Source organism: Mesoplodon mirus, assembly GCF_964341445.2.
Source record: "Mesoplodon mirus genome assembly, chromosome: 3".
Lineage (NCBI taxonomy): Eukaryota > Metazoa > Chordata > Mammalia > Artiodactyla > Ziphiidae > Mesoplodon > Mesoplodon mirus.
Window position 1 is genome coordinate 19,278,804 of NC_138978.1, and position 13,380 is coordinate 19,292,183.

The 13,380-nt window shown below is 37.7% G+C and overlaps 1 protein-coding gene across 17 annotated transcripts in view; it reads right to left on the reverse strand.

The window, feature by feature from the left end:
• Positions 1–13,380, reverse strand: part of EIF4G3 (eukaryotic translation initiation factor 4 gamma 3) — a 397,045-nt gene that overhangs the window by 138,026 nt on the left and 245,639 nt on the right. For 12 of the 17 annotated variants that reach the window (XM_082614842.1, XM_082614845.1, XM_082614849.1 and 9 more), the window contains one exon: positions 3,767–3,875. In XM_082614842.1, coding sequence (XP_082470968.1) covers positions 3,767–3,875 — 109 coding nt within the window. The remainder of the gene's footprint in view (positions 1–3,766; positions 3,876–13,380) is intronic. The other 5 variants (XM_082614835.1, XM_082614848.1, XM_082614836.1 and 2 more) reach the window with 1 other exon arrangement.

The window sequence follows — 13,380 nt, forward strand, 5'->3', positions numbered from 1 at the left end:
AATAAAAGACATGTTTTTCTAAAAAGCAGGGCACAAAAATTGCACATGGAGCACAAACCTACTGGTAACAAAAAATATACAGAATACTAACATAGATGCATACGGGGAAGTCTAGAATTACATACAGGTTATTAACAATGGCTCTGGATAATGAGATAAGAGATAATTTTTCTTTCTGTTTAACCATAGTTTCTATAATGAATGTCAAATTTATAAGAAAGAAAAAACTGCTCCCTTTTATTCTCATAGAGTGGTGGAAACAAGCTCCTAGATGGGCGCCCTTTGGTTGTCAGGAGCCACACAAGACAGAGAGGGTGTTGCTATCATTGAATGGGGAGAGACCAAGAATGCTAAGCATCCTACAATTTGAGGGACAGTCTCATTTGACAGAGAATAGTCCTGTCCTAAATTCCAAAAAAGCCCCAATTGAGCTACATTGGTACAACTGGTTGAATTACAACAGAATAGCATTCATTGAATACCTACTCTACATCAAGAGCCTTCAAAACGCACTAAGACTAAGGCTCAAATAACTTTTATTTGTATTTAATTATACATACCATATCCTCAATACACTGAGCTGAATGCATTTTTTCAAACATCAAACAATCATTTAAGCTGTGTCTCTAGACTATCACACCAACTGAAGATTTTAATTCATTCAACAGTCTTTCTACAAGTCAAGTTGAGGTCTTCCTCGGGTTTTTTCTTCTTTTTTTTTTGCGGTACGGGGGCCTCTCACCTCCGCGGCCTCTCCCGTTGCGGAGCACAGGCTCCGGACGCGCAGGCTCAGCGGCCATGGCTCATGGGCCCAGCCGCTCTGCGGCATGTGGGATCCTCCCAGACCAGGGCACGAACTCGTGTCCCCTGCATCGGCAGGCAGACTCTCACCACTGCGTCCCCAGGGAAGCCCTTCCTTGGGTTTTTATCAAGTACCAAAACAAATGGGAAATGGCTTATTTGTCTGGAAACTTGGTCTTCATGTAACTATTCCAGCTGTTCACATCAAAAACTGAGAAAATCAGACACTTAATTATGGCAGCTAACGTTTATTAAGCACTTAATATGTACCAGGAAATGGGTCAAATACCATATATACATAGTGTCCTTCAATTCTTACAGTCACCAATGGGATAAAAACTATTACGTTCCTATTTTACAGAGGGGGAAACTGAGGGTTCTAGAAATTAAGTCACAGGTCCAAGGTCATATAACTAGAACCTAAAAATGATTTCAAATGCTAAATTCTTCCAATTCAAGAACCTAAAAATGACCTCAAATCCTAAATTCTTCCAATTCAGAGGGGAAAAGGGGGAGTTTATGGAAAAAGAAGTATTTAGGTGAATCAAGCTAGTGGGAGACTTTGGGGCTAAAATGGGATCCCAGTACAAACCCTCAGTAATGATATTTCCATCAAGAGAGAAAAACCAATCTGACTGCAGAATGCAGAATCTATTGTCTCTGGGGGTAATATAACAATTTTTTAAAACAGTGCATTTTTGTATCCTACTTTAATTTCAAAATGAATCTACGGTTAAGAAGAAATTTTTAAAAACTTTCTTAACTGTTAAAAAATTCTCTGAAAAATGATGAACGCTTTCTAATGTTATTTGAATTACATATATTTAGTTTAAAAAAGAAAACTACTCTGAAAACTATTCTATATATTGACAAGTTATGGACAGAATTAGAAACAGAAGATTAGAATTACTGAGTTTTCTGGAGAACAGCTGGTACTAGAGGAAGACAGCAGTAGTTCCAAAAAGTTACTATAAGCTCTATGAAATATACTTAAAACAGAAGTTTTTCTTTTCATCAAGGTAATGTCGAACATTTTCCAATTCACTCATATCTATATCAAACATCAATTTGAAATGTTGATTTTATTATTCAAATTTCCACTAAGCATAAAAAGCAAAGCATTCTACATTCCTCCTTCTGTAAATCAAGGCCTAAATATGGTAAGATGCAGGTGTCTACCTAATCCAAAAATCTTAGGTCAGAGCTATCACCATCAAGATATGTTATGAATTCCTTGTATTGCAGCCCAGCTAGAGAAAGTCAGCGTAAAGGATATATTTTAAGACCTCTCTGCACAGTAATTATTCAGTATGTTTAGCACGATTCTAACTAGCAAAAGGATTATAACTGTGCAAAAGTAATGACATTTTGAAGGGAATACCCTGAAAATTCTCCACTCAGATTGAAAATATTCTGAATTTTGACTCAAAATTGCTTGATCATTGGTGGTAGGAAGTAGTCTTCCACAATACCTACGAACTGCACTCCTGCAAGATGAACGGCTTTAATATTAAAAATTTTAACTTTAAGCGTTTATGAGTCTCTAACTCTGAACACTGCTGAAAGAAGTATTTGACACTGCAACTTTTAGAAGCATGTCAGTTTAGGATTTATTACCTATCTTGTGGTTTAAAACTATTTCATAAAACAAAATTTAGGACTTGTCTCTGTCCAAGTCTTCTAGGCTCCTGAATACTAAAGGGAAAGAACACCATATTATCTTTGCACGCCGTAAAGAAACATTGAAACCACACATTAGAAGTTTGTGTTATCATCTTGCAATCCACTGAAAAAACAATGCCACTAAATACCTCCACTTTGACTGTGCCAATTCCCAATGCCTTTTTTTTTTTTTTTTTTTTTGCGGTACGCGGGCCTCTCACCTCCTGGATCTTCCCGGACCGGGGCACGAACCCGTGCCCCCCACATCGGCAGGCGGACTCCCAACCACTGCACCACCAGGGAAGCCCCCCAATGCTTTTTAAAGAATAATTTTTAGAAAGTACAGAAAGTATACATCAGCTATGGAATATTAAGGGGTTTGGAGGAATAAATAATTCAAGAAAACAGAAAACACATATGACTTCTATTCATTCTTAGAATGAAATCAGAAACATGAACAAACTAACTTGCTTCCTTCTGTGTCTAATGAATTGTCTCCCAATTTTAGCTAAGGTCAACTTAAATCCAACTAGGCAGGAAAGAGAGACTGTGATAACCCACTTTCTGGCATGAGGTTTCCCTTAAAGTTTCCTATTTATAATCCAAGAGGCAGTATGTGTACTTATTTCACCAAACATTTGGTACTTCATGTTCAAGGTCAACAGTAGAGACCTTAGTATGATTCCTGCATAATAATAACGGCTATAATTTACTAAGTGCTTTTCAAATGCTTGGCATGTCCCCACTACAGCTCTGTGAGGCAGGTATTCTTCATTCCATTCTGTAACTGAAGAAATTAAGATATACAACATGACTCATCAAGACCAAATAGTGCTTGATGGATTCAGGATGTGAACTCAGTACTGTCCCCAACTGAGGCTACAGAAGCCAAACTTGTAAGAAGAAACATTTTATGTTTTTAAAAATAGCAAGATACACATGAACATGTTGAACTTATAAACAAAACTGTTGCTCTTATAAAGAAATATATACATAGATTTATTTTCCCCAACCTTGTTCCAAAAGAAATAGTTTAAGGCAGCTAAAGCCTTTACCTATAAACATACATTGACAGTGAGGCATTAATAAAATGTAGGAAAAATTTTTACTAATCATACCTACTTTACTTCCTTAGAGGTAGAACACTTTGATTTTCCATCTCAAAGCTCTGTTTAAAAGTGGGTATCTAAATAATCCTCATGTTTTACTTTTATTCCTAAATGCTGAGGGCAATGTAATTAATTAAAAAAAGAAAAAAAAGAAAGAGACTAAAGGTAAGAGGGAGGAAAAGTCATACACAAACCTTGCTTCTGGTCGCTAGCTGCAGTGACAGGGGTGCTGGCAGCAAGATGAGCGCTCTCCACAGTCCCATAAACCACAGGGCTGTGCTCAGGGACCTGGCTGGGCAGCTGCTGGGATTTGAAGTACAAAAAAGGGTGATAATGAGCGTGCGAACATAAAAACTAGCAACATGGAACCCAAGGCAAGTGGGGAAGACAAAGTAGGGCAGGAGATCACAAAATTAAAAAAAAAAACAAAAAACGGAAAGCAAGTAAAAAATATATAGGCCAGTATAATAAATTCAAAAAGTACATGGGAAGACAAGGAAGAAAAGGAAAAGCGGCAGCGGGAAAGGGGAAGGAAAAGAGATGATTAATATTAACCACAGCAAGAGAAGACAGCACAACAATCATCAGTACAATGCATTCTCCAGTGTTCCTTCTAAGGACAGACTTTCAATCTAACGGTGATGTCACATCTGAGAGAGAATTTAGCATCCTCCCAGTCAAGACCAAAGGGACTTGGTCAACTTCATTTATAAATTACCTAGCAAAGTAGTTCATCAGTCAAAAAGAGGACAAACAAAACATGATGGGTCTTAAAACCAGTTACTGATTCAAGAAAACAATACTGAAAGGTGATTCTTATCATTTGTCCATATAACCACTCAGGTGAAATGCAACTTGGAAAGCCTTTAAAGAAACTTTCACCTTAAAATGTCTTTAGATTCTGGGTCAAGGATGATATCTTTTCAGAGTCTGAAATCTGAGTAAAGTATCTGGCTTCTCAGAGCTAAGAGAAAACTATCCTTTTCAATCAGCCAGTATATGGAATAAAAAATGCCCATCAAAATTCTAGCAGAGTAGGTTGAAAAAAATTGCAGGCATTGTTCAACTTAGAGGGAAAAAGAATTACACAAGAAAGAACAAGAACATTCAATCTGCATCACATTCCAGTTAGGTATTTGTTCTGGATTTGAGGGTTACACAAAAGCCACACAACAAAGCAGTGTCTCTCCTCGGAGATCTAAGGTCAATTTTTTGATAGCTATAATCGTCTACATTGAATTCTATCACTGCTATCAGAGCAGGGCTCCCTGCACAATTCGGACTTTTTTTTTTGGAGGGGAGGGGGAAATTGGGGGTAGACAGGGCCACTCAAAAATGGGAGTTGATGAAAAATATTTTCGCGTCAGTAAGTCTCACATACAGTAGGAATATAAAATGAAATATATAAGTTAAACACCTATCATTTACCATATGTCATTTACCTAACAATGCTTTTCACAATGTACAACATACAATTTATATAGGACTATATGTAATGTATAAAATAACAGATAAAAATGGGAAAAATAGCATTATTTCACCTATTCATTATAGACCATGAAAGTACTCATATTCCACAAAAACTTCTAAATGAAGACCACTAAAATTATATTTCCATATGTAAAAAATGAAAGAGTTTCTATTTTCACTTTGAATCACTGTCAAATGGATAGTACTACCATGATTACTCTACTCGGAATCCTTAGCTCCAGTGGGAAAAAATTCTATTATTAAAATTCAAAAATTAGGAAGGGTTCCCAGCTGTAAGTGAAAATAAGTCACCCCTCTATACCTGCAGATGTGTGAACCACAGATACACAGACCCGATTGTACTAGCCATTAATACCTAAAAGACTTAAATATCCACAGATTTTGCTATCTGCGGGTCCTGGAACCAATCTTCTGTGGATACTGAGGGATGACTATAGGGACTCAGTTCAATTCTAAGGTTGAAAACAGCTCTAGAACAAAGGAAAGAGTCTATACTGTTTAATATTTATTAAATAGTTATCCACATAACCCAGGAAAGAAAGATCTGTAAATTGTGTCCTTTACCAGAAAGAAAGAAAATATTAACTACTTCAATAGTCAGAGAAATTAGTAACCAATGAAAAAGGGTAACTGCTGAAAGTAGGTCACCAAAATAAATGACATACATGGTTAAGGTGAGAGTTTTAAGACAGTAAAAGACTGCTGATACCTATAAATCTGTATAGATCAGAGAGTTTTTCAATCTAAGATTAAAATACCTTCAATCATATTAAAAAGACAACTGCACAGACATTTTTCCAACAACAAAGCCCTAGGAAGATGTTATGCATAAAGATTTATAAGAAAGGAGTGAGATAACATGTTGGTTAACTCATAGTTCCAAATCCAAGTGTCTAGTACTTAGTTATATAGCCACAGAATGCTAGGAAAAGTACTCAATTTCCTCAGCTGGGGACTTCCCTGGCAGTCCAGTGGTTAAAACTCCACACTTCCAATGAAGGGGGTGCAGGTTTGATCCCTGGTCAGGGAACTAAGATCCCACATGCCACACGGCACAGCCAAAAAAAAAACCACACACACACACAAAGGTAATCCTTAGCTGTAAACTGAAAAGGAACTAAAGATCCTACAGTGCCTTTCAGCTTTAACATTCTCTAAACCTCTGACAGGACCAAGAAAATAACATACTAACATACAACATACATCAATACTTTAATCTTGTTTCAGATTAATTTTAATTTAGGATAATCTCAAATTTTAGCTAACCTCTAATTTCATCTCTTCTCAGGTGACATGATCAACCCTGTTGAGAATATATTTAATGAATTTCAAAATCACTGCACTTCAGTCACTTTCACTATTGGTAGGAGTTAAAATTTATAAAAACCAGACTGGAAGGGCAATTGATATCAAAACATAAAATAATTCAACAAAGATGCTCAGGAAGTCAGGTTAAAAGGTTAGGGTTTATTTGGCAACATCACATTGTTTCAACAGTTCATAATTTATGTCAATGCTAAATTCCCTCCCCACATCAAATTTTTCAAGATCAAAGTTCTGACTGGCAGAAGAAAAAAAATTCTCACTTTTCAAGTACAATGTTAAGGAAGCTTATTTAAAGAATGGCAAGATATCAGACACTTGACAGTACCCAAGAAGTGAATTTCCTTTATGAACTCTACTTGAGAATCTACTCTGTTGAAGATTTACATATTAAATTTGAAGTACTGGCCTGAAGGGATACTGGTAGATGTGGGCCCAATGGAAGAATTAATTTTTTTTAAATAGAGTACCAACAGATAAAACGAGGCAACAAAATCTGGGGTTGTCTTTAATATTCTTTGTACAATTTAAAATTCACTTCTCGAGAGCAGTCAAGATGGCAGAGTAGAAAGACTCAGTTATCTCACTCGTGAGCATGCCAAAATCACAACTGTCTTCAAAACCACCATCGATGAAAAAGACTGGAACCTACCAGAAAAGATTTTCTACAACTAAAGACATAAAGAAGGAACTAAAACAAGACGGGTAGGAGGGGCAGACTCATGATATAATCAAATCCCATACCCCTGGGTGGGCAACCCACAAACTGGAGAATAGTTATATTGCAAAGGATTTCCCATAGGAGTGAGAGTTCTGAGACCCATGTCAAACTCCCCAGTCCAGGGGTCCTGCACTGGGAAGATGAAACCCCAGAGCTCTGAAGGCCAGAGCGGCTTAATTTGAGAAGCCCCATAGGACTGAGGGCAAAAGAAACTTCACTCTTAAAAGGGTGCACACAAAATCTGATGCGCCCTGGGACCCAGGTCAAAAGCAGTAACTTGATAGGAGCCTGGGCCAGACCTACTTGCTGGTCTTGGGCAGTCTCCTGGAGAGGTATGTGTGTGTGTGGGTGGGGGGGTGGCTGTGGCTCACCCTGAGGACACAGATACTGGTGGCAGCCATATTTGGGAACATTCTACTGTCTGACCACTGCTGCTGGCGGCTGCCATCTTCACTCACTAGTTCCATCACCTAACCCTAAACCCACACAACAGCCTGTAGGCACCAGTGCTGGGATGCCTCAGGCAAAGCAACTCTGCAGGAACAGAGTCCCACCCATCAGCAGACAGGCTGCTAAAAGACGTCGTGATCCCACAGCCACCTCTAGACATGCGCCAAGACATGCCCTTGCCCACCAAAGGGCCAAGAACCACTTCTACCCACCAATGGGCAGGCACTGCCCTCTCCCTCCAGGAAGCCTGCATTAGCCTCTAGAACAGCCTCATCCAACAGGGGGCAGACATCGGATGCAAGAAAACTATGATCCTGCAGCCTGCAGACCCAGCCCACTCACAGCAGGCCAGACCTTATCCTGCGACTAGCTTGGCCCAGGCCCGGTCCACTAGCAGGCCAACACAAGCTTCAGGACACCCTGGATCCCATACCGAACTGTGTCAGGAACTGGCTCCCCCACCAACGACTTGAAACAAGTTCTAGGATCCCTGGGCCCTTCAGCCAGAATTCAGGAACCAGCTCTGTACACCACTACTAACCCCAGGCACTAATCCCAGGACCTGGTGTAATACAGGCAACAGCCTCGGAGTCTTTGGGATCCTGACCCACCAGTGAGCCAGCACTAGCCCAAGGGCCCCCTAGGGATCTAAAACAAGCCACCTCATGACCAGGCCCCACCACAGAGCAGCTAGCAGCATCCACACAAGGCACGGCCTGGCAACCAATCACACTAGGAGCCAACAAAGCCTACCAGACCACCCACACAGTCAGCCGTCCACAACAGGAGTCACTCAGCCCTCTTAGGAGGAACCCCTAGAGCATATAGCTTGGGTGACAAGAGGGGAGTGCACTGCTGGGACGCATAGGATGTCTCCTATAGAAGGCCACTTTTCCAAGTTTGAGAAATGTAACTAACCTACCACATACATAAAAATACAAATAGCAACTCAGACAAAATGAGGTGGCAGAGAAACATGTTCCAGATGAAGGAACAAGATAAAACCCCAGAAGAAAAACCAAATGAAGTGGAGACACAGGCAAATACCCAAGAAAGAGTTCAGAGTAATGATTGTAAAGATGATAAAAGAACTCAGGAGAAGAATGGATACACAGAGTGAGAAGTTTTTAACAGAGTTAGAAAATATAAAGAACTAAACAGAGGTGAAGAATACAATAACTGAAATGAAAAATACACTAGAAGGAATCAATAGCAGACTAAATGATACAGAGGAATGGACCAGTAAGCTGGAAGACAGAGTCGTGGAAATCACTGCTGCTGAACAGAAAAAAGAAAGAAAAGAAATGAGGACAGTTTAAGAGACCTCTGGGACAATATCAACTGTACTAATATTCACATTATAGCCGTCTGAGACGAAGAGAGAGAGAAAGGGCCTGAGAAAATATGTGAAGACACAATAGCTGAGAACTTCCCTAACCTGGGAAAGGAAACAGTCACCCAAGTCCAGGAAGTGCAGAGTCCCACACAGGATTAACACAAGAGGAAGACACCAAGACACACCATAATCAAAAGGACAAAAATAAAGATAAAGAGAGAATATTAGAAGCAAGGGAACTCCCATAAGGCTATCAGCTGATTTTTCAGCAGAAACTCTGCAGGCCAGAAGGGAGTAGGATGATATATTTAAAGTGATTAAAGGGAAAAACCTACAACCAAGAATATTCTACCTGGCAAGTTTCTCATTCAGATTTGATGGAGAAATCAAAAGCTTTACAGACAAGTAAAAGCTAAAAGAGTTCAGCACCACCAAACCAACTTTACAACAAATGTTAAAGGAACTTCTCTAGGCAAAAAAAGACACAACTAGCAACAAGAAACTACAAAATAAAAAAGCTCACTGGTAAAGGTAAACACACACTAAAGGTAGGAAATCATACATACATAAAGCTAGCAGGGAGGTTAAAAAGACAAAAAAATGTAGTCAAGTCATCTATATCCACAATAAGCAGTTAAGGGATACACAAAACAGATGTAAAATATGATATCAAAAACAGTAATCATGAGAGGAGAAGACTAAAAAATGTAGGGGTTTAAAAATGCATTTGAGGGACTTCCCTGGTGGTCCAGCAGTTAAGACTTCACGCTTCCACTGCAGGGGACACAGGTTCGAGCCCCGGTTGGGGAACTAAGATCCTGCTTGTTGATCTCATGTGCTGCGTGGCACAGCCAAAAAAAATGCATTTGAAATTAAAAGATCAGCAACTTAAAACAATCATGTATATATATAGACTGCTAACCGCAAACCAAAAATCTACAATAGATATATACACAAAAAAGGAAAGGAATCCAAACATAACACTAAAGATAGTCATAAAATCATAATAGAAGAGAGCAAAAGAAGACAGGTAAAAAAAAAAAAAAAAAAGACCTACAAAACAAATAAAAAACGAGTAACAAAATAGCAATAAGAACATACATATCAATAATTATCTTAAACATAAATGAACTAAATACTCCAACCAAAAGGAATAAAGTGGCTGAATGAAAACAAAAATTAGGTCTATATATATATGCTATCTACAAGAGACTCACCTCAGATCTAGAGAAACACACAGACTGAAAGAGGATGGAAAAAAGTATTCCATGCAAATGGAAATCAAAAGAAAGCCAGAGTAGCAATACTTATATCAGACAAAATAGACTTTAAAATAAAAACTGTTACAAGAGACAAAGAAGGACGCTACATAATGATCAATGGATCAATCCAAGAATAAGATAAAAAATTCAAATACATATGCAACCAACATAGGAGCACCTCAATATACAAGGCAAATATTAACATATAAAAGGAGAAATCGACAGTAACACAATAATAGTAGGGGACTTTGACATCCCACTTACATCAATGGTCAGATCATCCAAATAGAAAATCAGTAAGGAAACACAGACCTTAAATGACACATTAGACCAAATGGACTTAACTGATATATGAAGGGCATTCCATGTGAAAGGAGCTGAATACATTCTCTTTTCAAGAGCACATGGAGCATCCTCCATGATAGATCACAGGCTAGGCCATAAAACAAGCCTTGATATGGTTAAGAAAACTGAAATCATATCAAGCATCTTTTTCCAATCACAATGCTGTGAGGCTAGAAATTAACCACAAGAAAAAAAAAACTGCAAACACATGGAGGATGAAAAATATGCTACTAAACACAAACACATGGAGGACAGAAAATATGCTACTAAACAACCAATGGATCACTGAAGAAATCAAAGAGGAAGTTAAAAAATACTTAGTGACAAATGAAAAAAAAAAAACCTGAACTAAAACCTAGGGGATATGGCAAAAGCAGTTCTAAGAGGGAAGTTTAGAGCAATACAAGCTTACCTCAGGAAACCAGAAAAATCTCAAATGAACAACCTAACCTCACTAAAGCAATTAGAGAAAGAAGAACAAACGAAACCTAAAATTAGTAGAAGGAAAGAAGCCATAAAGATCAAAGAAGAAATAAATGAAATATAGACTAAAAAACAAAAAAAGATCAGTGAAACTAAAAGCTGGTTCTTTGAAAAGATAAACAAAATTGATAAACCTATAGCCAGACTACCCAAGAAAAAAAGGGAAGGTCCAAATCAATAAAATCAGAAGTGAAAAAGGAGAAGTTACAACCGATACCACAGAAATACAACAGATCATAAGAGACTACTACAAGCAACTATACACCAATACAATAGACAACCTAGAAGAAATGGACAAATTCTTAGAAAGCCACAATCTCCCAAAAATTGAACCAGGAAGAAATAGAAAACACCAACAGACCAATTACCAGTACTGCAACTGAATCAGTAATTTAAAAACTCCCAAAACAAAAGTCCAGGACCAGATGGCTTCACAGATGAATTCTACCAAACATTTAGAAAAGAGTTAGCATCTATCCTTCTGAAACAGTGCAAAAAAACTGCAGAGGAAGGAACTCTTCTGAACTCATTCTATGAGGCCAGCACCACCCTGATACCAAAACCAGACAAAGATACTACAAAAAAAGAAAATTACAGGCCAATATCACTGATAAAAATAGATGCAAAAATCTTCAACAAAATACCAGCAAACCAAATCTAACAATACCTTAAAAAGATCATACACCATGATTAAGTGGGATTTATCCTAGGGATGCAAGGATTTTTCAATAGCTGCTAATCAATCAATGTGATACACAACATTAACAAATCGAAGAATAAAAACCATATGATCATCTCAATAGATGCAGAAAAAGCTTTTGACAAAATTCAACATCCATTTATGATAAAAACTCTCCAGAAAGTGGGCATGGAGGGAATATACCTCAACATAATAAATGTCATATATGACAAACCCACAGCTGACATCAAACTCAATGGTGAAAAGCTGAAAGCATTTCCTCTAAGATCAGGAACAAGACAAGAATGCCCACTCTTGCCACTTTTATTCAACACAGGTTTGGAAGTTCTAGCCACAGCATTCAGAAAAGAAAAAGAAATTTTAAAAATCCAAATTGGAAAGGAAGAAGTAAAACTGTCACTGTTTGCAGATGACATGATACTACACATAGGAAATCCTAAACATGCTACCAGAAAACTACTAAAGCTCATCAATGAATTTGGTATAGTTGCAGGATACAAAATTAATGTGCAGAAATCTGTTGCATTTCTATATACTAACAACGAACTATCAGAGAAATTAAGAAAACAGACTCATTCACCAACGCATCAAAAAGAACAGAACATCTAGGAATAAGCCTACCTAAGGAGGCAAAGACCTATACTCTGAAAACTCTAAGACACTGATGAAAGAAACTGAAGTCGACACAACAGATGGAAAGATATACCATGTTCCTGGATTGGAAGAATCAATGTTGTTAAAATGACCATACTACCCAAGGCAATCTACAGATTCAATGCAAGTCCTATCAAAATACCAATGGCATTTTTCACAGAACTAGAACAAAAAACTTTAAAATTTATATGAAACACCTAAGACCCCAAATAGCCAAAACAATCTTGAGAAAGAAAAACAGAGCTGGAAAATTCATGCTCCTTGACTTCAGACTATAAAAAAAGCTACAGTCATCAAAACAGTACAATACTGGCATAAAAACAGACACATAGATCAATGAAACAGGATAGAGAGCCCAGAAATAAACCCAAGCACTTACGGTCAATTAATCTATGACAAAGGAGGCAAGAATATACAATGGAGAAAAGACAGTCTCTCCAATAAGTGGTGCTGGAAAAGCTGGACAGCTACATGTAAAAGAAATAAATTAGAACACTCTCTGACACCATACACAAAAATAAACTCAAAATGGATTAAAGACTTAAATGTAAGACCAACAGTATAAAACTCCTAGAGAAAAACATAGGCAGAATACTCTTTGACATAAATTGCAGCAATATTTTTTTGGATCCACCTCCTAAAGTAAAGAAAATAAAAGCAAAAATAAACAAATGGGACCTAATTAAACTTATAAGCTTTTGCACAGCAAAGGAAACCATGGACAAAATGGAAAGACAACCTAGTAAATGGAAGAAAATATTTGCAAATGATATGATGGATAGGGCATTAATACCTAACATATGTAAACAGCTCATACAACATGACATCAAAAAAAAAACAACCCGACTAAAAAGTGGGCAGAAGAACTGAATTAAAAAGAGCACAAATAAATATTGGCGAGGATGTGGAGAAAAGGGAACCCTTGTACACTGTTGGTGGAAATGTAAATTGCTGCAGCTATTGTGGAAAACAGTGCGGAAATGCTCTGAAAAATAAAAACAGAACTATCATATGACCCAGCAATTCAACTCCTGAGTATATAT